The 26,808-nt window shown below is 36.7% G+C and overlaps 1 protein-coding gene and 1 long non-coding RNA gene across 4 annotated transcripts in view; one reads left to right on the top strand and one right to left on the bottom strand.

Moving 5' to 3' along the window:
* The window catches only part of LOC111559535, a 55,254-nt gene extending 46,429 nt beyond the window's left edge, over window positions 1-8,825 (bottom strand). The window contains exons 1-4 of one of the 3 annotated variants that reach the window (XR_006594461.1): window positions 8,225-8,825; window positions 8,075-8,151; window positions 7,427-7,591; window positions 6,569-6,711 (exon numbers count right to left, since the gene is read on the bottom strand). This is a non-coding gene — a long non-coding RNA (uncharacterized LOC111559535). The remainder of the gene's footprint in view (window positions 1-6,568; window positions 6,712-7,426; window positions 7,592-8,074; window positions 8,152-8,224) is intronic. The other 2 variants (XR_006594460.1, XR_006594459.1) reach the window with 2 other exon arrangements.
* Window positions 8,448-26,808, top strand: part of ASZ1 (ankyrin repeat, SAM and basic leucine zipper domain containing 1) — a 51,604-nt gene continuing 33,243 nt past the window's right edge. The window contains 4 exon segments of the mRNA NM_001025078.2: window positions 8,448-8,579; window positions 8,980-9,079; window positions 13,070-13,192; window positions 16,018-16,129. Coding sequence (NP_001020249.1) covers window positions 8,475-8,579; window positions 8,980-9,079; window positions 13,070-13,192; window positions 16,018-16,129 — 440 coding nt within the window. The 5' untranslated portion in view covers window positions 8,448-8,474.

The raw sequence follows: 26,808 nt of genomic DNA, 5'->3' as shown, positions 1-26,808 counted from the left end.
AAGGGAGTTCTCTGGGGTCTCTTTCATAAAGACACTAATCCTATTCATGAAAGCTCTGCCCTCATGACATAATCACCTCCCAAAGCCCCTCACCTCCAAATATCATCATTGTGGGTATTAGGTCTCAACATAAAATTTTAAGGGAAAGAACACAAACATTCAGCCTATAGCAACTATATTTACAAAAAACAAATCTTGCTGCATAAATACCCAACTTTTTTTTTTAATTTTTTTTTTTTAACATTTATTTATTTTTGAGACAGAGAGAGACAGAGCATGAATGGGGGAGGGTCAGAGAGAGGGAGACACAGAATCTGAAACAGGCTCCAGGCTCTGAGCTGTCAGCACAGAGCCCGACGCGGGGCTCGAACCCACGGACTGTGAGATCATGACCTGAGCCAAAGTCGGCCGCTTAACCGACTGAGCCACCCAGGCGCCCCATAAATACCCAACTTTTAATAATCAATTACATGTGGGGAGGAGTCGACAGGCAGAGAAGTAGGGGGACCCAAAATTCCTTCATCCCTCAAACACAGCAGTATTCAGGCCAGAAGACTTGGAATTCCAGGAATCGGGGCTACAGAAAGACAGAAACATTTCTACGGGCCCCCGGGGACAACCTGGCAGGCCATGGGTGTGTGATTATGAACTGAGAGAGATAAAACTGGTGGTGTAGGCACAGAGGGGAGGGATTCTCCTCTGTGGAGAGATAAAAGGAAGAGAAAGAGAGGCTGTGAAAGTGTAGGACTGAATTTAGACAAGAGAAAAGCCATGAACCAGCGAATGGAAAAAGCGGAGAAAGAACGAATTTCTAACTGTGGGGCTTTCCCTGCCATTAGTATGCCTGGCAATGAGGAGAGCCAGCCCCAGGCTTGGTAGCTAGCTCCCAGGTGCAGTTGGAGAGAGCAATCCTCTCCCCTGAGTGCCGTGGGAAGAAGGAATATAGCTGCTCCAAGGACAAAAGACCCTGCAGCCACCACCCCATTCCCCAACCAGCCAGAGGCCCTTTGTCGGTGGGCTGGGAGGAGTGGCACTTCCCCTAGACCAGGGTGCACAGAACAGGATCCTTAAGACAATGGGGTTTGAATCCCAGGCGAGCACCTGGGCAGCATGGGAGACTGTGGAGTGGAACAAACCAGCCCGCTCATGCCCGTGTGGCACTGTGACAACAGCCTGAAAAGAGTGCTTTAGGACACCCAGTCCGGGGAGGAGAGACTGGAGTGTTGCATTTTTCTCCCCATCACCTACAAGGTGGGGTATCAGAAAATGGACAACAGGGACACAGTGGAGGCAGGAAACCTACACCAAACCATGCACCTCCGTGCCTGGTAACTGCGTATCTACCAGAGCGACACTGATGCTGGGAGAACCAGAAAGTCCCTCCTCTAGACCAGCACAGCCACCAGTTCCAAGGCACCATCAGATATCTGTCCAATGGTTTTGCATTCTCTGATTTGATTCTTGGTCAATTCTTATTTTATGTGTATATATACATATAAACATTTATATATATATATTTTTTTCCTTTCTTTTCTTCCTCTTATTTCTTCCTTTCTCTAGTCTGGTTATTCTGGTTGTTGGTTTAAGCAGACACTTTTAATCTATTCTTTTTATACCTCTTCTGTATCTCTTTCTTCTTTATTTTCCTCTATCTCTCCCTGGACTAAGCTATATAGTTTCTCTGATTCTCTGCCTGGTCAATTTTTTTTCTTTTCCTTTTCACTACCCCCTGTCATTTCTCCATTTGTATGGGATAAGGCCCCTTCCACCACCCCCCCAACTTTAAAAAATTTTTTTCCAGGGATACTTCAATGAAAAAATCAAAGCACACCTGGTGGAAGATCCAAACACCACTATGAGTAGGGAGATAAAGCAACCAGATTCACAACAATAGAGAGCACAAAATACACTCCAAAAACACCTCCTAAAAGGTCCAGCCCTGGATAGCATATGACCCCTTTGTAATATAGTGCTCAAAGATGCAGGACTCATAACAAGCTATTAAAATACATAAGGGACAGAAAACTAGCCAATATGATGAAATGGAAGAATTCTCCTCAAAAGGAATTCCAGGAAGAAATGACAACTAGCAAACTGCTCAAAATAGATGTAAACAATATAAATAAGCAAGAATTTAGAATAATAATCATAAGATTAATAGCTGGGCTTTAAAAAAATCACAAAAGACAGCAGAGAATCTATTGCTGAAGAGATCAAGAAACTAAGAAAAATTCACAATGAATTAAGAAATGCTATAAATGAGGTGCAAAATAAACTAGATGCAGTAACAGCAAGGATGGAGGAGGCAGAGGGGAGATTAAGTGAAACAGAAGATAAAATTACAGAAAATGATGAAGCCAAGAAAAAGAGATTAAGAAAATACTAGACCATGAGGGGAGACCTAGAGAACTAAGTGGTTCAATGAAACATAATAATATCTGTATTATAGGAGTTCCAGAAGAAGGAGAGAGAAAGGGGCAGAAGGTTTACTTGAACAAATTATAGCTGAGAATTTTCCTAATCTTGGGGAGGAAGTGGACATCCAAATCCAGGAGGCATAGAGAACTCTCTTCAGGTTTAACAGGAATAGATCTTCTCCATGGCATATCATAGTGAACTTGTCAAAATACAAACATAGAAGGAATTCTGAAAGTAGCTAGGGACAAATGGGCCTTAACCTACAAGGGTAGACACATAAGGGTAGTAGCAGACCTGTCCACTGAAAGTTGGCAGGCCAGAAGGGAGTGGCAGGAAATATTCAATGTGTTGAACAGGAGAAATATGCAGCTAAGAATCCTTTATTCAGCAAGGCTGTCATTTAGAATAGAAGGAAAGATAAAGACTTTCCCAGACAAACAAAAACTGAAGGAGTTCATGACCACCAAACCAGCCCTGCAAGAAATCCTAAGGGGGTCCCTGTGAGAGGAATACTGCAAAGACTACAAAGGACTAGAGACATCACCACAAGCATGAAACCTACAGATAACACAATGACACTAAATCCATATCTTTCGATAATAACTCTGACTGTAAATGCACTAAATGCTCCAATCAAAAGACATAGGGTATCAGAATGGAAAAAAAACAAAAACAAAAACAAGTTCCATCTATATGCTGTCTACAAGAGACCCATTTTACAGTTGAGGACACTTTCATATTGAAAGTGAGGGGATAGAACCATCTATCATGCTACTGGAAGTCAAAAGAAAGCTGGAGTAGCCATACTTATATCAAACTAGATTTTAAACTAAAGGCCATAACAAGAGATGAAGAAGGGCATTATATCATAATTACAGGGTCTATCCATCAAGAAAAGCGAACAATTGTAAAGGTTTATACTCCAAACTTGATAGCACCCAAATACATAAATCAATTAATCACAAGCATAAACAATCTTATTGATAAGAATACTATAATTGCAGGAGACTTCAATACTCCACTTACAACAATGGACAGATCACCTAGGCAAAAAAAACCATGAAGAAACAATGGCCTTGAATGATACATTGGACCAGATGGACTTGACAGATATATTCAGAACTTTTCATCCAAAAGCAGCAAATACACATTCTTTTTGAGTGCACATGGAACATTCTCCAAGACAGATCACACACTGGGTCACAAAATACCCCTCAATAAATATAAAAGAAATGAGATCATACCATGCATATTTTCTGATCACAACCATATGAAACTTGAAATCAACCACAAGAAAAAATTTGCATGGAGGTTAAAGAACATCCTACTAAAGAATGAATGGGCCAACCAGGCAATTAAAGAAGAAATTTTAAAATACATGGAAGCAAATTAAAATGAAAACACGACAGTCCAAACCTTTTGAGATGCCACAAAGGCAGTCCTAAGAGGAAATACATTGCAATCCATGCCTATTTCAAGAAACAAGAAAAATCCCAAATACAAAATCTAACAGTATACCTAAAGGAACTAGCAGCAGAACAGCAAAGAAACCCCAAAGCCAGAAGAAGATAAATAGTTAAGATTAGAATAGAAATAAGTAATATAGAATATAAAAAACCAGTAGAACAGATCAATGAATCTAAGAGCTGATTTTTTGAAAAAATAAACAAAATTGATAAACCCCTCACCAGACTTTGGAAAAAGAAACAAGAAGACACAAATAGATAAAATAATGAATGAAAGAGGACAGAACACAACCAACACCACACAAATACAAACAATTATCAGAGAATACTATGAAAAATTATATGCCAACAAAAGGGACAACCTGGAGGAAGTGGACAAATTCTGAATGTACAGAACGTACATTCTGAATTCTGAATGTACAGAAATCAGTTGCATTTCTATACATCAATTATGAAGCAACAGAAAATCATGAAATCCATCCCATTTACAATGGCACCAAAAACCATAAAATCCCTGGAATAAACCTAACCAACGATGTAAAAAATATATATGCTGAAAACCATAAAGAAGTTATGAAATAAATTGAAGAAGACACAAAGAAATGGAAAAACATTCCATGTTCATGGATGGGAAGAACAAATATTGCTAAAATGTCAATACTACCTAAAGCAATCTACATATTCAAGGCAATCCCAATCAAAATTGCACCAGCATTCTTCTCAGAGCTAGAACAAGCAATCCTAAAATTTGTATAGAACCACAAAAGACCCTGAATAGACAAAGTTATGTTGCAAAAGAAAACCAAAGGGGGAGGCATCATAGTCCCAGACTTTAGCCTCTACTAAAAAGCTGTAACCATCAAGACAGTATGGTACTGACACAAGAACAGACACATAGACCAATGGAACAGAACAGAGAACCTGGAATTGGACCTACAAATGTACGGCCAACTAACCTTTGGCAAAGCAGAAAAGAGTACCCAATGGAAAAAAAGACAGTCTTTAGCAAATGGTGCTGGAAGAACTGGACAGCAACATGCAGAAGAATGAAACTGGACCACTTTCTTACACCATATGGATGAAAGACCTAAATGTGAGACAGGAAACCATCAAAACCCTAGGGGAGAAAACAGGCAACAAACTCTGACCTCAGCTGCAGCAATTTCTTATTCAACAACACATCTCCAAAGGCAATGCAAATAAAAGCAAAAATGAACTACTGGGACCTCATCAAGATAAAGTTTCTGCCCTGCAAAGAAAACAATCAACAAAACTAAAAGGCAACCCACTGAATGGGAGAAGATATTTGCAAATGACATATTGGATAAAGGATTAGTATCCAAAATCCACAAAGAACTTACCAAACTCAACACCCAAAAAACAAATAATCCAGTGAAGCAATGGGCAAATGACATGAATAGACACTTCTTCAAAGAAGACATCCAGATGGCCAACAGACACGTGAAAAGATGCTCAAAGTCACTCATCATCAGGGAAATACAAAGCAAAACCACATTGAGATACCACCTTACACTGGTCAGAGTGGTTAAAATTAACAACTCCAGAAACAATAGATGTTGGTGAGGAGGTAGAAAAAGAGGAACCCTCTTGCAGTATTGGTGGGAATGCAAACTGGTGAAGCCATCCTGGAAAACAGTGTGGAGGTTCCTCAAAAAATTAAAAATAGAACTACCCTATGACCAGCAATGGCACTACTAGGAATTTACCCAAAGGATACAGGAGTGCTGATTCATAAGGGCACATGTACCCCAATGTTTATAGCAGCGCTTTCAACAACAACCAAATTATGGAAAGAGCCCAAACGTCCATCAACTGATGAATGGATAAAGATGATGTGCTTTATATACACAATGGAATACTCCTTGGCAATGAGAAAGAATTAAAACCTGCCATTTGAACAATGTGGATGGAACAATGTGAAATATGTCAGTCAGAGAAAGACAGCTACCATATGTTTTCACTCATATGTGGAACTTGAGAAACTTAACAGAATACCATGGGGGAAGGGAAAAGAGAAAAAATAGTTTCAAACAGAGAGGGAGGCAAACCATAAGGGACCCTTAAATACAGAGAACAAAATGAGGGTTGATGGGGGACAGGGGAAGAGGGAAATGGGTGATGGGTACTGAGGAGGGCACTTGTTGGGATGCACACTGGATGTTGTATGTAAGGGATGAATGATGATTATCTACCCCCAAAACCAAGAGCACACCATATATACTGTATGTTAGCTAACTTGACAATTAATTACACAAAAAATAAAGAAGGACCAATGGAAAAAAGATCTATTATATGTGTATAATTACCAAATTTATATCTTTAAGACAGCCTTTCTCCTGAGCTTCATACCTGAACATCCAACTACCCACTTGATAGCTACACTTGGATGTTTCATTTTGAATATGTTAATTTTGAGATGTTCATTTCATCTTCAAGTTTATCCTCTGGTCTTTCCCCATCTTTGTAAATGATACCACTAATTAGCCATATGTTCAGACAAAAACCTTCTTTACAAAAGAATTTGAGTATCTTTATATACATACATACATACACACACACACACACACACACACACACACACATCATACACACCAGAATGTCTTTCATTTGTTGAAAAATATTTAATGTTAAATTGATTTTAAAGTAAAATCCAAACTACTTACTTAAGTCCCATAAGGTCTTCTTATTATACACTCCTTCCTTCATGATGGTCCAGCCTCAGGCCTCCTTTCTGGTCCAATCAGGGCAAGGATGAAGGGGAAGTAAGTGTGGTGTCCAGGGTGCAAAATACAAGGATTGCAGGAGCCTTCCCGAGAGGGAGTGCTTATTTAAATTTTGCATGTGATGCAGAACAGTATAGTTACCCTCTATACCACCAGCTTAAAGAAGCCTTACTTGCCACCTCAGTCCCAGGCCTGGGTGCAAGCTTTTTCCTGCCTTCAGGCCTTGGTACTAGCCATTTCCTTTGCCAAGAAAGCTCTGCTCTCTGATTTTTTTATGGCTAACACCTTGTCATTCAGAATTCTACTCAGGTCTCAACACCTTATATAAAATAATGACAATATTAGTAGTTAAAATTTATTTACCTCTTCTGTTGAGACTGAGCCCATTGCTTTATTTACTTTGTTCAAACAATATTATATTATGAGTACTATCATTACCTCCATTTTACAGATTAGGAAACTAAAGCAGAAGAAAGAGGCTAAATTGCTCAAGGGCACAGCTAATGGCAATAAATTGTTTGGCTGGGAAACCTAAGTGGTTTGATTCCAGAAACCCAGCACATTTATCTCCTTTGTGGCACCTATAATTTGCAATAGCCTTGTTTATTTGTTTACTTGCTTATTGTCTTTTTTGGTTAATATGTGAGCTCCTTGAGACAGTTTGGTTTATCTTTGATTTTGTCTTCACAATGTGCCTAGTTGTGCTCAACGATCCAGATCCATAACATTTACCGAAGGAAGGCAATTAGAAAACACAGGTATGGCCCCCAAATTACCAAACTGCTTAAAAATACCCACCTATGAAAGTCTCTGAAGTATATAATTTCAAAATCGTACACTGGAGATTCTTTACGGAAAAAACTATATCACAAAGACTTTTAAAGAACAGTATATGGCTATTTTCCTTTTAAATCATCTCAAGGGTGTCACAAATGTGCCATATTCCTTGATGGATCTACTTTCCTGTGACAAAAATAATTAATGTGTTACCATTTCATCTAGAAGTTACATGCAAAAAAGTGAGTTTGAGGTTGGTCAACTTTTACCAGGAGTTGTTTGTATTGTTTACTTGCTTTCTCAATGTCTAAATCATATCTCCTTCCTAGCACTTTTGATTCACTCTCCAACTCTTCCTTTGTTGACTTTTTTCTTTAGGGCATCCACACTGTCTAGCTGGGAAAGCGTTTCTATGCGCTGAAGTTCCCATATCTAAACTCAGATCTGAGATCACATGATATATAAAGGAAGAATTCATCCTTTGGGATGGTATTTCCTCCTGGTTCCTTTGTCAGCTCCCTATTGTCTGATGGCTTCTTGAATGTAAGGACAGTGTTCCTAAGGGTTGTATTCCTGCCAAGAGTTGTCTGTCTCCTACAAGGTCGCATGTTTGACAATGCGTTTGGCAGGGAGCGGATGGATGGGGTGTGGGAGAAAGCCTAGTCTTACCTGGCTTTATAGCTCCCATTATGCTCCACCGAAAGTACGGCATCCCTTTAAGGGCAAAACTTCATCGACCAAATACCCTAAAAAGAATGAAGAGTGAGTACCTGAAAGGAATTAGAAGCACCAGCTAAGAAGATGGTGTTCAAATCTTACCAGCCGGTTCAGGCACCCAGTTCCAACTCTACCACGTTGGGCAGTGGGTTTTCCCCCAGTGAACACAGGGCTGGTGGGCGGGTCCGAGGAGGCGAGGGGTGCTACGCATGCCCGCGCATCTGCGCCTCAGGGCCCAAAGCCTGTGAGCTCACACGCACGCCTTCCCACGCAACCCTGCGTGTTTCCCCAGTGCGCAGGCGCCCGCTGAGGGGGCGGATACAGCTGTGCGTGTTCGGAGAGGCTGGCGGGCATGGCGGCTGGCCCTGTGCGCGGTCTGGCTGTGGCCGGTGGAGGCGAGAGTAGTGAGAGCGAGGATGACGGCTGGGAGATTGGGTATCTCGACCGGTCGGCTCAGGTAGCCCAGGAGGCTTTGTTTTGACTGCACTTGGATCAGCCTCCCCTGGCCCTTGAAGGCCTACGTCGTGAAACCTCTTATTATCTTGCCTGTGTTTCCCCAGTGGAAATAACAGGCTTTTGGACTTCCAGCAAACCCTCAGTTTTCCCGTTTCCCTACTGTTCTTTCCATCCGATGTGCTTCTTTAGGCTGTCAGTGTAGCTCTTCACTTGGATTTGCACCCATAGCCGTACCCATTTCCCATTTCCTTTAAAGATAATTTTAGTCATGAATTCTTTATGAACGTTGTGTGTTGCATTCCCCACCCCCAAGAAGATGTATGTGAAACCAAACATTTCTTCTTGATGTAGTGGAAATGAAAATATGTATAACAATTTTTTTTAACTTTCTCCTTTTTTAGAAATTAAAAGGGCCATTACTCCCTGAGGAAAAGAATGAAACATTTAAGAAAGCATTGACCACAGGAGATATTTCGTTGGTCCAGGAGCTCCTAGATTCTGGTGAGAGATAAGGGATAATTTCAATCTAACACAGTTGCCAACCTTCACAAGAGTTTCTTATTTTAAAAGGTTTGAGTTGCTTTTCCAGTGGAAGCACAATGAATGTTAATGTATCAAGTGTTCTGCATATCTTACTTGACTCTGAGTTCTCTTTGCCTTATTTTCTTCCTCTACCCTCAAATTTGGAATGTACCTCCCCCCCCCTGTTTGATTCCTTCAGTTATTCTACATCTTTCAAGAAGCCCTGTTCTGACTAATCCTACCCCACCCCGGTAGTTCCTACACATTTTTCACAGCATTTACTGTGATATGTTTCTCCAGATTTTTTTCTAGGTATGTACATTTAGTTATATTTTTCCTTTGTGCTGGGTGTGTATGTGTATAATGGGGCCTGAGGTAGGAATCACAATACGTGGGTATCTGTTCCAGCTTTATTGCCTACTCATTGTGGTTCCTTGGGAAAGTCATTTAAGCTTCCAGAGCATCCGTTTCTCTATGTAAAACATCATAATTCTGTCCAGGGTCCCATAATGTTTCTCTGTGATCAAATTAAGTTTTATTATTTTCTTGAAATATCTGACATAGGAATGTGAGTTGTTGATAATAATGATTGAAATTACTGAAGGAGTAACAGGCATTTACTATCTACTTGTAGGTACAAAACATTCACACAAAATAGATAAGTGAGCTTTTATATAGCAAAATGTTTTTCTTATATGCTAGTGACATTGCGTGGTTTAGTGAAAAGGGAATCATTTTGGAAACAGTGCATTTCTGGGTTTGATTACTAGCCCTGCCATTTGATGACTCTGTAATCTTGATCAAGTTATCAAACCTTCCTAAGCTTTAATGTCCCCCTTTTTAAAATGGAGCTGCATAATATGAAAGGGTTTGGGGGGGGGTATTAAAATGAAAGAATGCATAAATAAAGATCTTAGAACATACATACAATACATAAATATTAGCTGTTGTAACAAAAAAGCTGTGTGACTTTGTGGACAATAGAACTTGAATTTGTAATTGAAGAATGAAACTGTATAAAATTTGAGTAATAGAAACAGGCCTAATGCTTAATATGAACATAGACAGGAGCGTGCATAATGCTGAGGGGAATGGAAAAGGCAGAAATTTGCTTTAGAAAAGAGAGCTGCCTTGGGGCTTCATTTTGTAATGGGACTAAGTGCGGTGAGTCCTTTTAGGTGGAGGCTCCTAAAGGATTAAGACTTAAAAAGACCTTCTGGTAAAGTTTTTAGTGAGCTTTTTAAAATTTGTTTTTAGGGGCGCCTGAGTGGCTCAGTCAGTTGAGCATCCAGTGTCGGCTCAGGTCATGATCTCATGGTTCATGGGTTTGAACTCCGCATCAGGCTCTGTGCTGATGGCTCAGAGCCTGGAGCCTGCTTCAGATTCTGTATCTCCTCTCTTTGCCCCTCCCCAATCCATGCTCTGTCTCTCTCAAAAATAAACATTAAAATTTTTTTTAATTTTGTTTTTAATTAAAAAAAATTTTGAAGATTATTTTTCAAAAGCCAGTAACATGTAGGTATAAGTAGAAAGATACCTTTGTTCCTACTTTCACCCCCAGCATTCCTGAAGTCTTACTTCCTCAGGTAACTCTTCTTTTAGTGTTTTCTAGTTTCCTTCCAGATGTCATTATTTCACATTTCTAAAAATATTTTTAGGTTTTTGCCTTTCAAAGTTATTCTTACTTTTGATACATATTTCTGCAGCAGTTGAAAATTTTAATAAAAAATGAGCATTCCCTTTGAGCCAGCTACTTCTAACCGTTCAAAGATGTCTCCAGTTTTTGTTATTCTGTTAATATGTTCAGTTATCTTTAAATTATAAAATATTTCAGACATTCTAAAAGGTATGGCAATTTCTCTCCTTACTCCTGGAGATACCACTTTCCTGTAGTTGGTATTTATCATTCCTATGCATATCTTTATATTTTTATTGAATGTGTGTGTATCCCCAAACCAGATAGTGTTACTTTGAATGTTTTTGAGCTACAGTCATGTACTATGTCGATCCTTTTAAACTTACCATTTTACACTATGCCTAGAACATAATAAGTGCTTAATAATTTATTTTTTTGAGCATTAAAAGGTAATGATGATGGAGAATTTTTATATCAAAGTGCTACATTTAGGGGCGCCTGGGTGGCTCAGTTGGTTGAGCGTCCAACTTTGGCTCAGGTCATGATCTCACAATTTGTGAGTTCAAGCCCCGTGTTGGGCTCTGTGCTGACAGCTCGGAGCCTGGAGCCTGCTTCAGATTCTGTGTCTCCCTCTCTCTGCCCCTTCCCTGCTCATGCTCTTTCTCTGTCTCTCAAAAATGAATACATGTTAAAAAAAATTATTTTAAAATGCTACATTTATTATCTTCTTCACATCTTTTCCTTTTTACCTTTGGTGTCACAGGTGGAGCAGTAATGTCAACAAGGAAAGAATAATGAGAATATAAAATGATCTTTTTTCTCATCTCATTCATATGCTTTCAGTTACAGTAGTTGGAAGAGGAAAATTGATTAGAGAAGACTAGTTAGGCTAGCAGTGTATGTATGTACTAAGATGGTTTTATTTGGTTTTCTCCCAGGAATTATCATGCACCTTTTATCAATTAAAGTTAGGCAGTTGGGAATTTGACATATATAATCTTTCAGCAACTTAGTGTTCCTACAGAAAAAAAAGTCAGATTCTCCTCCCCACCCCCAGCAAGTTTTCATTCCTTTGTTGAAGATGAAAGTGATGTGACCTTCATCTTTGCAAAGGGAACACTTTATAGCCAGAGACTATAAAACCTGTAAATTATAAGGCATTACAGAGAGGCCTACAGTGTTTTTCACATACAGGTTTTCTTTCTTTGAAGCAGAAGAAAGTTCTGGGTTTTTTTCCTTAATATTAGCAAATATTTCTTAGTTTGAAGAGAGAGATTTCCACTTAAGACCTTATTATAGAAATGGCTTTACCTAAATTTAATGGGTTGTCTTCACTGCCTCGTTGTATCTTTGTCTTCGTGTCACATTTCCTGTGCTCCTCTTCAGTCCTAGATCCAAACCTAGATCAGTTGAACCATTTTTTTTTCTTTATATGACCAAACTACTCAGTGCTGTTGGAGAAAATCAAATGACTCCAGGGATTTGTATCATTAATGATTTGAGAATTCTAAGGTCTGCTGGCTCTTGTCCTTTCTTAACAGTCATTATCTATCTCTTCTTGTCCTGTTTTGGATAGTGGCTATTTAAAACTTCTTCTTGGGGTGTCTGAATGGCTCAGTCAGTTGAGCATACAGCTCTTGATTTCAGCTCAGGTCATAATCTCAGTGTTCGTGGGATTAAGCCTTGAGTTGATAGCATGTAGCCTGCTTGGGATTCTCTCTCCCTCTATCTCTGCCCTGCTCACATGTCCTCTCTCTCTCAAAATAAATAAATAAACTTAAAAAAAAAAAACTCAACTTTTTCTTACTCCTCAGGCCTGATACCTCATCTTTTCTTCTCTTTATTCTAGCTCAGTGCTTGTTTGATTTCTCAAAGGCAGAATCAGAGAGTCATTTTTTAATTCTTTTCCATCACTTCTTAAAGCAGCTTTAAATTCTAATGAATTTTGGAATTTTTGAAATATCCTTTTGTATCCCTCTCTCTCTGTCTCCACTGCTCTTGCTCTGACTTTTGCATAAACATCTATCCTCGTAACTGGTCTCCCTGACTCCCTTACCACTCTAAACAGTGATACCTGTGTTGTTTTTGTAATACAAATATAATGATGTCAATCCCTGGCTCACACAATGCAGTCTGTATTTTGTAATTTCTTCTGATAAAGTCCAGGTGTAACTATTTTCTATTTTTTTCTGAAACCATTATTACTAAGAAATTCCCTTTAGTTATAAAGTATATGATATATGTCACTATGAGCAATACTTTAAGCATATGAAGGTGGCAATGATTTTTCTTTTGGTGGGGAGGCTGTTAAAAGCTTGTTTTTATATTTACAGGCCTTAGCGTAGATTCCAGCTTTCGGTATGGATGGACTCCCCTTATGTATGCTGCTAGTGTTTCTAACGTAGAGCTGGTTCGAGTCCTGTTGGATAGAGGTGCTAATGCAAGCTTTGATAAGGGTAAGATGTTTTAAACATTTAAAATATGTGAATATTTACTGTGTATATATCTGTGTAGAAGCCTAATTATAGTCTTTTTAGGGGTGGTGATGTACATTTTCCATGTTCTGTTTGTATATATTCACTTTAAAATAAACCTTTGTCCTTGAAAAAAAATAAGGTGAGATGTTGCGGTAACTTAACTGATTATGTTTACTGTGATTTTCTTGATTCCCAAGCAGCTATTACATGAAGTGAAAAAAATTAAAGCGGTTTGAAAAATAAACCTTCGTATTAGTTTTATTATGTAATCAAAATACAAAATCAAATTAAAAATCATAAATATTTTGGAAAAACTCTTTCCAAAGAGGTAGTAGATTTCATTTGTATTATCTTAATAACTGGTTATGTCATTACATACCTCTGTGTTGGAGAGTTTGAGTTATTTTTAAAGGAAAAATGCATTGAAAGAAAACATCAGAAAGCTGATAGTTTTGTCAAAAATTACTTGAAAATCAGTCTTTAGGGGTGCCTCGGTGGCACAGGCGGTTAAGCGTTAGACTCTTGATCTCTGCTCAGGTCATGATCTCACAGTTGGTGTGTTCATGCCCCTCATCGGGCTTTGTGCTGATGGCATGGAGCCTGCTTGGGATTGTCTCTCTTTCTCTCTGCTCTCCCCTGCTTGTGCTGTCTCTCTCTCTCTGTCTCAAAATAAATAAATAAACTTAAAAAAATGTTTTTATAAAGAAAATCAGTCTTTAGATTTTAAAACTCAACTCTGAATTATATCACTTAAGGTTGTTTGAGAGGTAGCTTATTAAATCTATATATGTTTTATTGTTAAATAATTTCTACTCAGTACTACTTTGAATGCTTTTGAAAAAATGAGCATATGTGCAAATCCAGATAAATTATTTTATTGAATTATTCCAGTAGGCAATTAAATTCATTTCATAATTCAGATATAAATTTCATTTTAGAACTAATTTTCACATTAATTTTGTACCTGTGTTAGATATTTGTAAAACCATTTCTGTGCTGTTTTCTTATCTATGTATTTTGTACAAATTCCCATCTTATCATTAGTTTTAATCTGCTGCTATGATAGGTTTTTCTTTTTATTATGTCATTTAAAAATATCACCCCTTGGGGCGCCTGGGTGGCTCAGTCGGTTGAGCGTCCGACTTCAGCTCAGGTCACGATCTCGCGGTCTGTGAGTTCGAGCCCCACGTCGGGCTCTGGGCTGATGGCTTGGAGCCTGGAGCCTGCTTCCAATTCTGTGTCTCCCTCTCTCTCTGCCCCTCCCCCATTCATGCTCTGTCTCTGTCTCAAAAATAAATAAACGTAAAAAAAAATTTTTTTTTTAAATATCACCCAATGAAGGGCACCTGGGTGGTTCAGTTGGTTAAGCATCTGACTCTTGGTTTCAGCTCAGGTCATGATCTCCTGGTTCATGAGTTCGAGCCCCACATTGGGCTCTGCTTGGGAATCTCTCTGTCTCTCTCCCTCTCTCCCTCTCTCCCTCTCTCCCTCTCTCCCTCTCTCCCTCTCCCTCTCCCTCCCTCCCTCTCCACCCCTCTCTTTATCGTGCTTATGCTTGTTCTCTCTCAAAATAAATAAACTTAAAAAAAAATTTTTAATAAAAATTAAAAAAATACCACTCAATGAAAGCAGTACTTAGGAATGAGATTTATGAAAGTGTATAAAATACTCTGCTCAAAAAAATTAATAGTTTTCTTACCTACAGAGAATAAACTGATGGTTCCCAGAGGAGAGGTGGATGGGTGGGGGGGAGGGATGAGTTAAATAGGTGATGGGAATTAATGAAGACGTTTGTTGTGATGAACATCAGGTGTTTTATGTAAGTGTTGAATCACTAACTTGTACACCCGATACTAATGTTACACTGTATATTAACTGGAATTTAAATAAAAACTTAAACTAAAAAGAAAGAAATAAAAGCTTTCTTTCTCTGCTTCTTGTAATCAGAGGGATACCTTACAGTTATAAAATGTAGTAGTTTATATTTTTCACAGCATGTTTACATAAATTCTTTTATATATTCAACAGTAGTCCCACCAGGTAAGGAGGGAAGATTCCTATCTATAAATTAGTTCTTCTGAGATGTTAAGACATCACTGGAGTGACAGTTTATCAGTGGCAGAATTGAGACTAGAATCTTTATGCCTGATCAATATTAAACCACTGATGTAAACCATAGCTGTCATGGCCTATTTTGAATTCCCCTATTCTTACCTGAAAAGTGTTTTTGTTTTTGAATATACTGTGATCTCTGCTTGTGGCATACAGGCCAAGAGAAGAAGATTTTTAGGAAACAGGTGATTTCAGAGTGATCAAGTAGAAAATGACCAAAAAGAAACCAAAGGATATGGTAGTTAGTTCATTTTCAGTAGGATGGTCTGGATAAAAACCAGATTTCACTGAGATGTCAAATGAATGAGAAACAAAGAAGTGAAATCAGATAATATTAATTCCTGTTTTTTAACTGCAAGTTCAGCAAGGCAAATTTTAGTCAGCCAAAAACTATTCACCTCCAGACAGCATCTCTACATAGAGTCCATGTTATTACCCCTTCCCTATTTTCTTGAAGAAAAGGGAATAGGGAATGGAAGTTAAGAAATGAATTGTAGATGTATTTTGGAGATTAAGGCAGTTCATCTCTGATGTCATTTTTTGGTGAAGGAAGACAGTTATCTGCTAAGAGTAAGAGATTTGGAAACAAGTTATAAAATGTTAAGAGTATGGTAAGTATTTAGAATCTTTTGAATGGTCAAAGAAGTCTGTTAGATATACTTCTTGATGTTGGGGGGGGCCTCACTTTACAGATAAGCAAACTATTTTGATAACTGCATGTTCTGCACGGGGCTCAGAAGAACAGATCTTGAAGTGCGTAGAACTACTGCTCTCAAGAAATGCTGATCCAAATGTTGCTTGTAGGTAAGAGCCTTAATACGTATTCAAAAATTATGGATATTTTTATTTGATTATTAGCCCGTTAAACATTTGATAGCATGATTTTTTAAAAATCATGAACAATTTGTGTTTACTTGGCCATTTAGTTGAATGAAAATAGGTCATACAGTCATGGTTCCAACTGTATAAGATTATCACAGGAGGGCATATCATGAAGGTAGTCTTTCAGATTTTAATTTTTAGAGGAATGTTCTAAGAATTTGAAGTGAGAAGGAAATGAAGACAATGAACTATATCATTTCCTATGAATCATATACTCCAAGGAACAGTTAAGCTATAATATTTAAACCTTTAGTATTCTCTCTGTATAACAGTTACCTGCTAACCAATTCTACACAAATATTAAAAATTTCAAATAATACATTGAAATGTTTTAATTTTCCTAAGAATTTTCCAATTATGTTATTTCATATAGGTAACAGTGCCCAGATGTGTAGAAAACAAGCTGTAACTGTATCTTGGATCTGTTGAAATGTCAGTAATTTAAAAAATAAATCAGAAAGCTTAAAATTTCTGTTACTAACTTCTTTCTTAACCTGGCTTTATCTTCGTGTTAAATCTCTTTCTGTTTTATTTATTCTTCAAAATTAATAGAGTAGGAAGTAGGCTTTCTAACAGAAATATGTCTAGCATGAATAGAATTATTATTCATAATTCATTAATTCAAATAATAGTGATCTAGTGCCTAATATATAGAGGTAACTTTACTTGATTATAGAAGTTTTTGTTTACCTGATTTAGTTTCTTTGACACCTAGACAGAAGGTGTCTGTTTTGTCTCCCAGTGGACACTTGGTGATATCTGGAAACATTTTTGATTGTCACATCTGGGAGATTCTGCTGGTGTAGAGTGTACAGCTGACATACTGGGTAGAGGCCAAGGATGCTGCCAAACATCCTACAGTACATTGGACAGCCTCTCAAAACAAAGAAGTATCCATCTCAAAGTGTCCTGGTGCCAAGGTTGAGAAACTAGTGTGAGAAAAGTCAGGCTTATAGAGTGGATAATCAGTATTTAATGAATAAAGATTTTTTAAAGATCTGGAAAGAAACTACCTGCAAATTTTTAGCAAATTGATTCACAAGAACTTTTATTCTGTCATATATGGTATAATCCCTAGTTAGATATAAATTTTGAATTTGACTGTACTTTGGAATATGTCCAAGATACCTAGCTAAAGTAAGCCTCATCAATGGGTTCTATAGTTTTAATTTTTACATTTAGAAGTGGGTTTTGATAAGAATTGCCTTTCTGGGTTCAATGGGAAATTGGTGTTTTTTTGGCTGGTGCTCTTCAATTTTTATTTTATTTTTTTACTGCTTCTGCACTGTATTATAGAGAGTAAAGCCTTTACCCTCCCAGTTACTCACTGTCTTGAAACACACTGAAGGAAGGTCAAGCAAGCCATTGTTATAGGTTCTAGACTTTGCTGCTTCCAGAAGAACTAGAAGGTATTTTTTTTGATACACAGGATATATTTGGGAAAAAAAATATTTGAATTAAAATAATATAACATTCGCATCTCAAGCTAAAACTACAGGGCAGCCACATAATTTCAAAACTGAAAACTGAAATTTCAAAACTGAATCTGAAAGAATATAAAATTTGGATGGATCTGTACTCAACTAAAATGGAGAATTATACAGCATGGTTGAAGAAAAGAACAATCTGCATTTAATTAACAAATATGAGAAATACCTGAAAAACTTTTCAATTGCTTTTATTTTCATGCTCAAATCATAAAGCAGTGAAATAATTGAATTGTGTTTTCTTGCATAAAATGAGGATCTTAATAGAGCTGAAAAGAATAAGTCATGGGAAATAGTGCTTTTAGGCTGCAGATTTTATAAGGATAGCATTAGTGAACAGATGGGGATAGTGTGGTGACAGCATACAAGAAAAAAATCTCAGGACACGGGGGGGGGGGCAATAAGATTTGGTGGAATTAAAAAAAATTTTTTTTTAATGTTTGTTTATTTTTGACAGAAAGAGAGAGAGAGAGAGCATGAGCGGGGGAGGGGCAGAGAGAGAGGGAGACACAGAATCTGAAGCAGGCTCCAGGCTCCAGGCTCCAGGCTCCAAGCTGTCAGCACAGAGCCCAGCGCCGGGCTTGAACTCACAGACCGCAAGATCATGATTTGAGCCGAAGTCAGTCGCTCAACTGACTGAGCCACCCAGGCGCCCCAAGATTTGGTGGAATTTTATAGATAATTCATTAGCAGTGATAAAAATCAAAACCTATTAGAAGATCAGGAATTTTAGTTTCAATCCTTCTCCTTCCTACCCCTAACCATCTTTTCTTTGTTTTGCTTCTTTGAAAAATTTTTATAATGGTAAAATGTGTGGTAAGAACATAAAATTTGCCATTTTAAGCATATAATTTAGTGTATTTTTCTACTATAAACTTTTGCCCCAGGCATCTGAAGTTTGCAGCCTTTTGAGCACTGCTCACTTTTCTAGCCTGAGATCCGAGCTGAGCTAAGTAGAGACAAGTAACTTCCATTTACTTCCGATACCTGTGACTATCTACTTTTTTTTTTTTTACCTACTGAATTGTTTTTTTTGGAAATCACATTTGGTGTTTGTTGCTGTTTGTTTTGCTGAAACACTTTAATGCAGCTTAGTCATATTTAGCCCTAAACACAGGTGGCCTGCAATCATACTACTCGGAATTCAGCAATTGTGCCATAGCGTGGACTAATATTCCTTTTTTTTTCTTTTTATACTGATAATGTAGTTACCAGTGACATTATAAATTATTAAAGTTTAAAAGGTCTATATTAGATTATTGGATATATGATAAAATTTGAAACCTTCAATCTAGCCTTAAATTTGGAGTTGAAATTTTTGTTAGAGTAATAATAGTAATTATAAAGTATATATAGTTAACATTTCAGTTTTTAGGAATTGTGTGGGTTTTTTTCCTTCAGGTGTTCTGAAACATTTGCTTATATTAAAAAAGGATATGTATTTTTTTACATTAAGGGAGAAATTTTTCTGGCAGAGAAGTTTATTATATTCAGATTGCTCAGACATGAGATAAAGGTTTTGTAAAATCATGTGGCATTTTAATTTTCATAGATGTTTTTATTATCGTTGATAAGACAGTACACATTAACTGATATCCAAGGTTTTGACGTAATCATTGTGGGATTGTTAACTTATTGAATGTTACTGCCTGTGTTAATAGACAGAAAATACTCTGGGAAAAATTTTACTTTCTTTCTCAGAATATAAATTTAGTTGTAAATGTCACTGGAGCAGTTTGGTAGATTGAGGTCTAATTCTGGATTACAAGATTAACTTGTTTTTTAGTCATAAGTAAATATGTAACATATCTTTGCTCTGAAAACATAGACTGAGGGCACAATAATAGTCTCAGAAAGAATTTTTTAAAAGAGCTTATTTAGAAAGCAGTACTTGAAATTGTTATTTTGTGATTTTTTTCCTTCATGTAGATTTTTATAAACCACCTATGCATATCCTTTGTGAATCTTTTTATTTACCTGTGTTTTCTTTATCACACATAGCAGCTTTGTTAGCAGTTTTATATGTATGCAAACAGTGACAAATACCTTAGTGTTGCCTTGCATTTAGGGCATGGCATTAATATTGCTGTTCATATACCTGCAAGTCTAGTTAGTCCTTTTGGAAGCACAGAATGGAGAGGATAGAGGTGAGAAAAGCTAGTTGATAAAAGCCCTTGACACTAACCTCTGAAAACACATGCATAGAAACCAAGACCTTAAAACAAACAAATACCTTCCAAATTCTTACTTGACTTTGTTTTATTGGTGTCTAGCGCCAGTGGTAAGTGGTGTGGTGGCTGCTAAAGCTTCCACTTGGAAGAGACTCGTAGCATTTCTTCTATTTTATTGTGATCACATGGTCATATCTAGCTTCAAGGGAGTGAGGAAGTATAATCTTACTGTGCCACAGGGGAATCAGCAATATTGGGTGGACCGTTCTGATGATTTACCATGTCACCTTAAGTGTATTTTCTTCAGGGCATAACAATTGTATTTCCTTTTTACTGTATGTTCAAAGTAATAATTAATTTTGAGTTTTGAACATAAATTTGTGATGAGGAAAATTGGTATTTATCTCAAACTTTTTCATTCACTTTTATATGTAATCTGTCCCTAATTTGTTCTTTATAATGTCTCTAAAAATTGGGGCCCCTGAGTGGCTCAGTCAGTTAAGTGTTGGGCTCAGGTCCTGATCTCATGGTTAGTGAGATATTGCCCTGCATGGGGCTCTGTGCTGACAGTGTGGAGCTTGCTTGGGATTCTTGCTCTCCCTTGCTCTCTGTCCTTAGGCATGAGCACGTGCACACAGTCTCAAAATAAATTAAATAAATAAATAAACAAACATACATTACAAAAATGTTATAATGTCTCTTAAATTCTTTGCAACTTTGATATTTATAATTCTACCTTAAGGGGTACTTTAATAGCCTCCTAAATGACATTTTTGACGGTGCTATGTCTGTACTTTGGTCAGTCTCGTCTCCTGTTACCTATAGAACACACTTCCTTTTGTCTATTAAGTAAAAGCCAAAATTCTCTGCAATATGATCCCACCTTAATTATTTCTCACTACTCTCTAGTACCTAACTTCTTTTTCATTTTATTTCAACATTATTCCTCAGATACACAGTCATTCCTACCTTTATGTTTTTCCTTTTGTTATTCTTCAGTTTGGAGTATCTTCTTCTTCCCTCACTGTGCATTCAAATTGTGTCTTCAGGTGCCAGATTAATAGTCTATGATGCTTTCCTGTGTTATTAAGCCCACAAGAGTACTTTTTTTCATAAGCTATGATTTTGGATGGGTGGTTATCTTATTGAGGACACTCTTCTACATCTCATTGTTCTTTCATTGTTTTCCTGTAGGAAAGTCTGGATTTCCCTATGAGCCACTTGACTACCCTAGTACCATACACGGTTTTTTATTCCTTCACAGTTCTTTCATGTGATATTTATCAAGTTCTTATTGATTTTAATAGATTTGTCACGGAATGATCATTTGTCTCTTTTATTTCCAAAACGTAACTGTGTTTGTGAAGTAATTCACAGTATATGTGAAGTAATACATTAATCCATTTATACCACAGAAAACATGAAACATGACTTAGATGCTGAATGTCTGGGTCCAAATACTATCTCAACAACTTGTCTAAGCTAATATAACCATTAAGTCTTTTTGAAACATTTAAGTCTCAGTTTCTTCTGTGATTGGTCAATGTGATACCTAACTAGCTAGCAAGGCAGCTGTGAGAATTGAAATAGGATGATGAATATGCAAATACTTAACATGCTGCCATTTCATAGTAGGTGCTTACCAAATGTCACATTTACTTAAATTGGTAGTATTTCCTGTGCTTTTATAAGAGCCACAATTTCTGAAATGCATATTTCTTATTGATTTATAAAATTAAACTGATGAGTTTATTTTACTGTTTTCCTTAAACATTTTTACCATTTTAACAAAACGTGCATAAGTGAGCAAGTATATTCTTATCTTTTGTTTTGACTGAAATTTAAAGATGATAATTTAAGTATTTCAATATGATGAATATCTGGATTATTAGTATGGTGGGTTAGGGGTAAATGAGAGTAGCTTAGCAAGAAAGAAAAGATACAGGATGTTGGCTAAATGGGAAAGTCAGGTACGCTATGACTTCAACAGTTAGTCTTTTAACTCTCTTCTAACTGCTGAAAGAATGATTTTTTTTTTAAAGTGAAGCTGTAGTTTGCCTAACACTCCTCAAAAAGATGACCGAAGTAGTGACTATAATATTTTCAAATGCTTTGTAATTAGAAATTATAATCTGTGGGGGTGTCTTGGTGGCTCAGTCGATGAAGCATCCAACTCTTGATTTCGGCTCAGGTAACGATCTCATGGTTCCTGAGTTCAAACCCTGCATTGGGCTCTGCAGTGGCAGTGTGAAGCCTGCTTAGGATTCTTTGTCTCTCTCTCCCTTTCTCTCTGCGTCTCCCTGTTTGAGTGCTCTTTCTCTCTCAAATAAACATTTTTTTAAAAGAGAAATTATAATCTATCCTCTTCAGATGTCTCTCTTTGAACTTTGGTATTGATTAGGTTTAGGTCACCATATACATTTTCACACACAAAATCATTAATTTGAAATAAAAACCAACCATAGTTCATGTATTCTGACACATTTTTTCACATATCAGTTAACATCTCTGAAATTGGTTGTGTCTCCTGAAATTGATGGCGTCATACATCATATGAAATATGGTCAGTTTGTTACTTACCTATTTAGTAGTTTTGTCTCCAGTTATATTTTTTGAACTCAGGGTTGTCCAATCGTACTGGAAGTCCTGGAAGAAGTGAGCAGTGTAAAAATAACATTTTAAGGTTTCTATTATGATTGAAGTTTTTTTTCTTAAATATACTCTATTTCAGCGTTTTCCCACAAGAATAGGTTACTTTCTACATATTAATAGTTTAATAGTTTTTACATATTAATAGTTTAATAGAAGGATGGGTTGCTGACACATTGAAGCATTAGATAAAAAGAAATGATTTATCTCTCCATCATGCACCTTGTACACACATATACATGGTATTTTCATTATTTAGAATTATACTGCTACAATTATATTTCTTTTTGAAAATTTTCCCCACATTCAAGTGTTACAACAGCCTCATGAATACCTACACATAGAAATGAATCCATTCTTTTTGGGAAAGTTCAGTATCTCCTGTATATGTCTCTGTACAACTGTGCACATTATAATTAGGATCTTCACTTAGTCAAGAATTTACTGGGTCTTAATCTTACCAAGATACTAATTTTTTTTAATTTTTTTTTAACGTTTATTTATTTTTGAGACCGAGAGAGACAGAGCATGAACAGAGGAGGGGCAGAGAGAGAGGGAGACACAGAATCTGAAACAGGCTCCAGGCTCTGAGCTGTCAGCACAGAGCCCGACGCGGGGCTCGAACTCATGGACCATGAGATCATGACCTTAACTGAAGTCGGACGCTTAACCGACCAAGCCACCCAGGCGCCCCCCAAGATACTAATTTTTAATATCCATTGGTACTTATTAAAGCCTATATAAGACTTACTAAGAATAAAGAAAAAACATACCAAACTTCTACATATTAAAGATATACCTCTTTTAGTCTTTGAAAAGCCATGTTTTGCCTAATGATTCTAATACTGCTTTAAATATGTTCAGAATAATACAGTGTAATTAAAGACCCTGTGCATCTTCCCCAGGGTCATATTCACTTCACTTCTTTCTTCCTTGGAGACAGCAAGTCTTATAATTTGCATGTATTTTTCCTGTTACAGTTGGGTTTTATATTAATATATAAGTATTTATATAAATATATATAGAAATAATATATTTATTTATAATTCTTTTTACAGTAAAACCTTGGTTTACAAGCATAATTCATTCCAGAAACATGATTGTAACCCAAAGCGCTTGTATACATCAAAGGAAATTTCCCCATAAGAAATAATGGAAACTCAGATGATTCGTTCCACAACCCAAAAATCCTCATATAAAAATGATGATGGGGCACTTCGGTGGCTCAGTTGGTTAAGCATCCAACTTCATTCAGCTCAGGTCATGATCTCGTGGGTTTGTGAGTTTGAGCTCCGCATTGGGCTCTGTGACAGCTCAGACAGAGCCTGGAGCCTGCTTTGGATTCTGTGTCTCCCTCTCTGTCTGCCCTTCCCCTGCGCACGCTGTCTGTCATATTCTCTCTCTCTCTCTCTCTCTCTCTCTCTCTCTCTCTCTCAAAAATAAACATTAAAAAAGTTTTTTTTTAAATGATTACAGTACTGTAATACAAAATTAAAGAAAAATAAATTAATCTGCACTTATCTTTGAAAACTTTTGTGGTTGATTTGAGGAAGCCAAGAGAGAGGAGGGTTATTGTATAGGACAACTTTCACTGTCATTAACAAAATCACTGCTGTCTATTGGCTCATTGGAATCTTTTTCTGCATGGAGGCCATTGTATATGTTTGCACAGATGTTGGCTACAGTGCAATATTAATAAACTCTTATTGTATACTGTATTTAATGTAACTGGCAAAAAAGGAAGCAGAGGAAAGGGCCTCTATCTGCAGGCAGCCTGACCTAGAATGAAGCAAAGCATTCCTAAGCTTACTCTTATATGGAAAAGCAAAGAACTGTCCAAAGAACCATAGGTTCTTTGAAGTGACAAAAAATACACTAGTGCCTGTTGTGGACACCTTGCAATGTTCTGAAAAATCACTGATTTCTGCCAGATACCGCAGCCTGACACAGAGCATCTGAGCATGGGAGACAATCATCCACAATCCCACAGCGAGAGAGAGAGAACCCTTGGCTCATTTGTGATCATGGGATGTTTGGCCTTGCGTACTGCTCATACTACAAGATATCACACTCATTTATCAAGTTAAAATTTATTAGAAATGTTTGCTCATCTTGCAAAACACTCATGAAACAAGTTACTCGCAATCCAAGGTTTTACTGTATTTATATAATTATCCACATGTACTCACATATAATCATCCATATATCTGTAAAAAATGTATTTTATCGTACATTTTCATTGAGATAGAATTTATAGTGTGAAACGCAGAGAACTTATGTGTACAGTTTAGAGAATGACAAATAAATATACCCATGTAGCTCACACCCCTTTCAAAATATAGACCATTTTCCCATTACCCTAGGAAGTTCCCTTAGGTTCCTTCCAAGAGGATTCTCTGAACCATAGAGGCCACCACTGTTACTTTTTTCTACTCTGGTTAATGTTTCCTTTAGTGCATCATACATTATATATTCTTAATATCTGAATTCTTCGCTCAACATAGTAATTTTGAGATACATCTGTGTATTACGTATCAGTAGTTTGCTTCTTTGTATTGCTGATAAATAGTACAGTGTTTGAATATATCAGTTTTTTTCATCTCTTAGTTTTCTTTTTGTTATTTATTTCTGTCTTTATTCCACTGTGGTCAGAGAACATAGCTCTCTATGATTTCAAATCTTTACAACTTGTTGAGATTTTCTTTATGGCCCAGAATGTGGCCAGTTTTTACAGATGTTCCATGTTCACTGCCACTAATAATTTGGCAATAGTTGGGAATAATAGTCCCTGTGTATTAATTAGACATTTATTTGTTGTCATCAGGTCTTCTCAATGACTGCTGATTTTTTTTTTTTTTTTTTTTTTTTTTTTTTTTTTTTGCTTGTTGTGTCATTTACTGTGATTTCCATATTGGCCAATTTTTCCTTATGTTTTAAGGCGACTATATTCCTGATGCATTGACCTTTTATTCTTATGAAGTGTGTTCCTCTCTCAGTTTAGTAGTGGTTCTTTATTATAGTACACTTTGTCTACTGTTAGTATGGCTATATCACCTTTCTTTTATGTTTGTATAGTATATATTTTTCCATCCTTTTGCTTTCAGCTTTTCTATGTGGTTTTGTTTAAAGTAAGCAGCTGGAACGCCTGGGTGGCCTAGTTGGTTAAACATCCAACTCTTGATTTCAGCGCAGGTCATGATCTCACAGTTTGTGAAATCGAGCCCCTTATCAAGCCCTTGGGAGCCTGCTTGGGATTCTCTCTCTCCCTATCTGACGTCACCTCCCCAGCTTGTATACTCTCTCGCTCTCTCTCAAAATAAACAAACATTTAAAAAATAAAGTAAGCAACATATATAGGTTTTTCAAATCCAGACTGATTAACAATAGTTTCCTTGTAATTGGAATATTTAGTTCATTGGCATTTAGGGTACATACTGCTATGCCTGTTTAATTTAGTGTTGTTATTTTCCAAGACTGTTTTTGGATTAATCGCTTTATTATTCAGTTTCCTATCTTGCTAGTTATTCATTCTTCTATTATTCTTTGAGTGGCTACTCTAGAGATTGTAGCATGTACTTTTTACTTCTAAGAGTCCATTATTTACCAGTACTTTGACAATTCCTGGACAATGTCAGGAATATTTTAACTTTAACTTTAGAATATTTGAACTTGGTTTGTCCATACCACTCCTACCTTTCTGGTGATGTTGTCATATATTTTAAATCTCTATGTATTTTAAACCTCACAACACATAATTACCATTTTATTATTGTTATCAATTATGTTGTTGTTATATAGACTCTTAGTTAGATTGACTCATACATTCATTCTTGTATTCTTAATTCCATCTCACATTTTCATGTTTCAGTCAGGGATCATTTTTCTTCTAAAAACCTTTCTTTTGTGTATTTGCTGGAGATAAAGTCTGTTTTTGTTTGAAAACTTTTTTACTTCACTTCAATTTTGAAAGTTAATTGAGCATAGACTTCTAGATTAGAAGTTAATTTCCTTCTAGTAACTTAAAGCTATCATTTTGCTATTTCCTGGCCTCCTTTGTTTCTATTGAAAAGCTAGCTGTTAGTCTTATTGTGGAAGGTATTATGTTTGAGGATTTTTTATTCTCTGATGGTTTTTATGATTTTCCATTTGTTTCTTGTTTTAGGCAACTTTGCTCTAATATTTCTAAGTATAGTTTTCTTTGAATTTGTTCAGCTTAGGGTTTATAGAACGTCTTGAATCTGTTGTTTAATTTGTTTTGTGAGTCTGGGAAAATTTTCAGCCAATATGTCATCAG

The sequence above is a fragment of the Felis catus genome, chromosome A2 (assembly GCF_018350175.1).
Source record: "Felis catus isolate Fca126 chromosome A2, F.catus_Fca126_mat1.0, whole genome shotgun sequence".
In the NCBI taxonomy this organism is placed as follows: Eukaryota; Metazoa; Chordata; class Mammalia; order Carnivora; family Felidae; genus Felis; species Felis catus.
The sequence above is the reverse complement of the archived record's forward strand: the minus strand, read 5'-3'. Positions and strand labels throughout refer to the sequence as shown.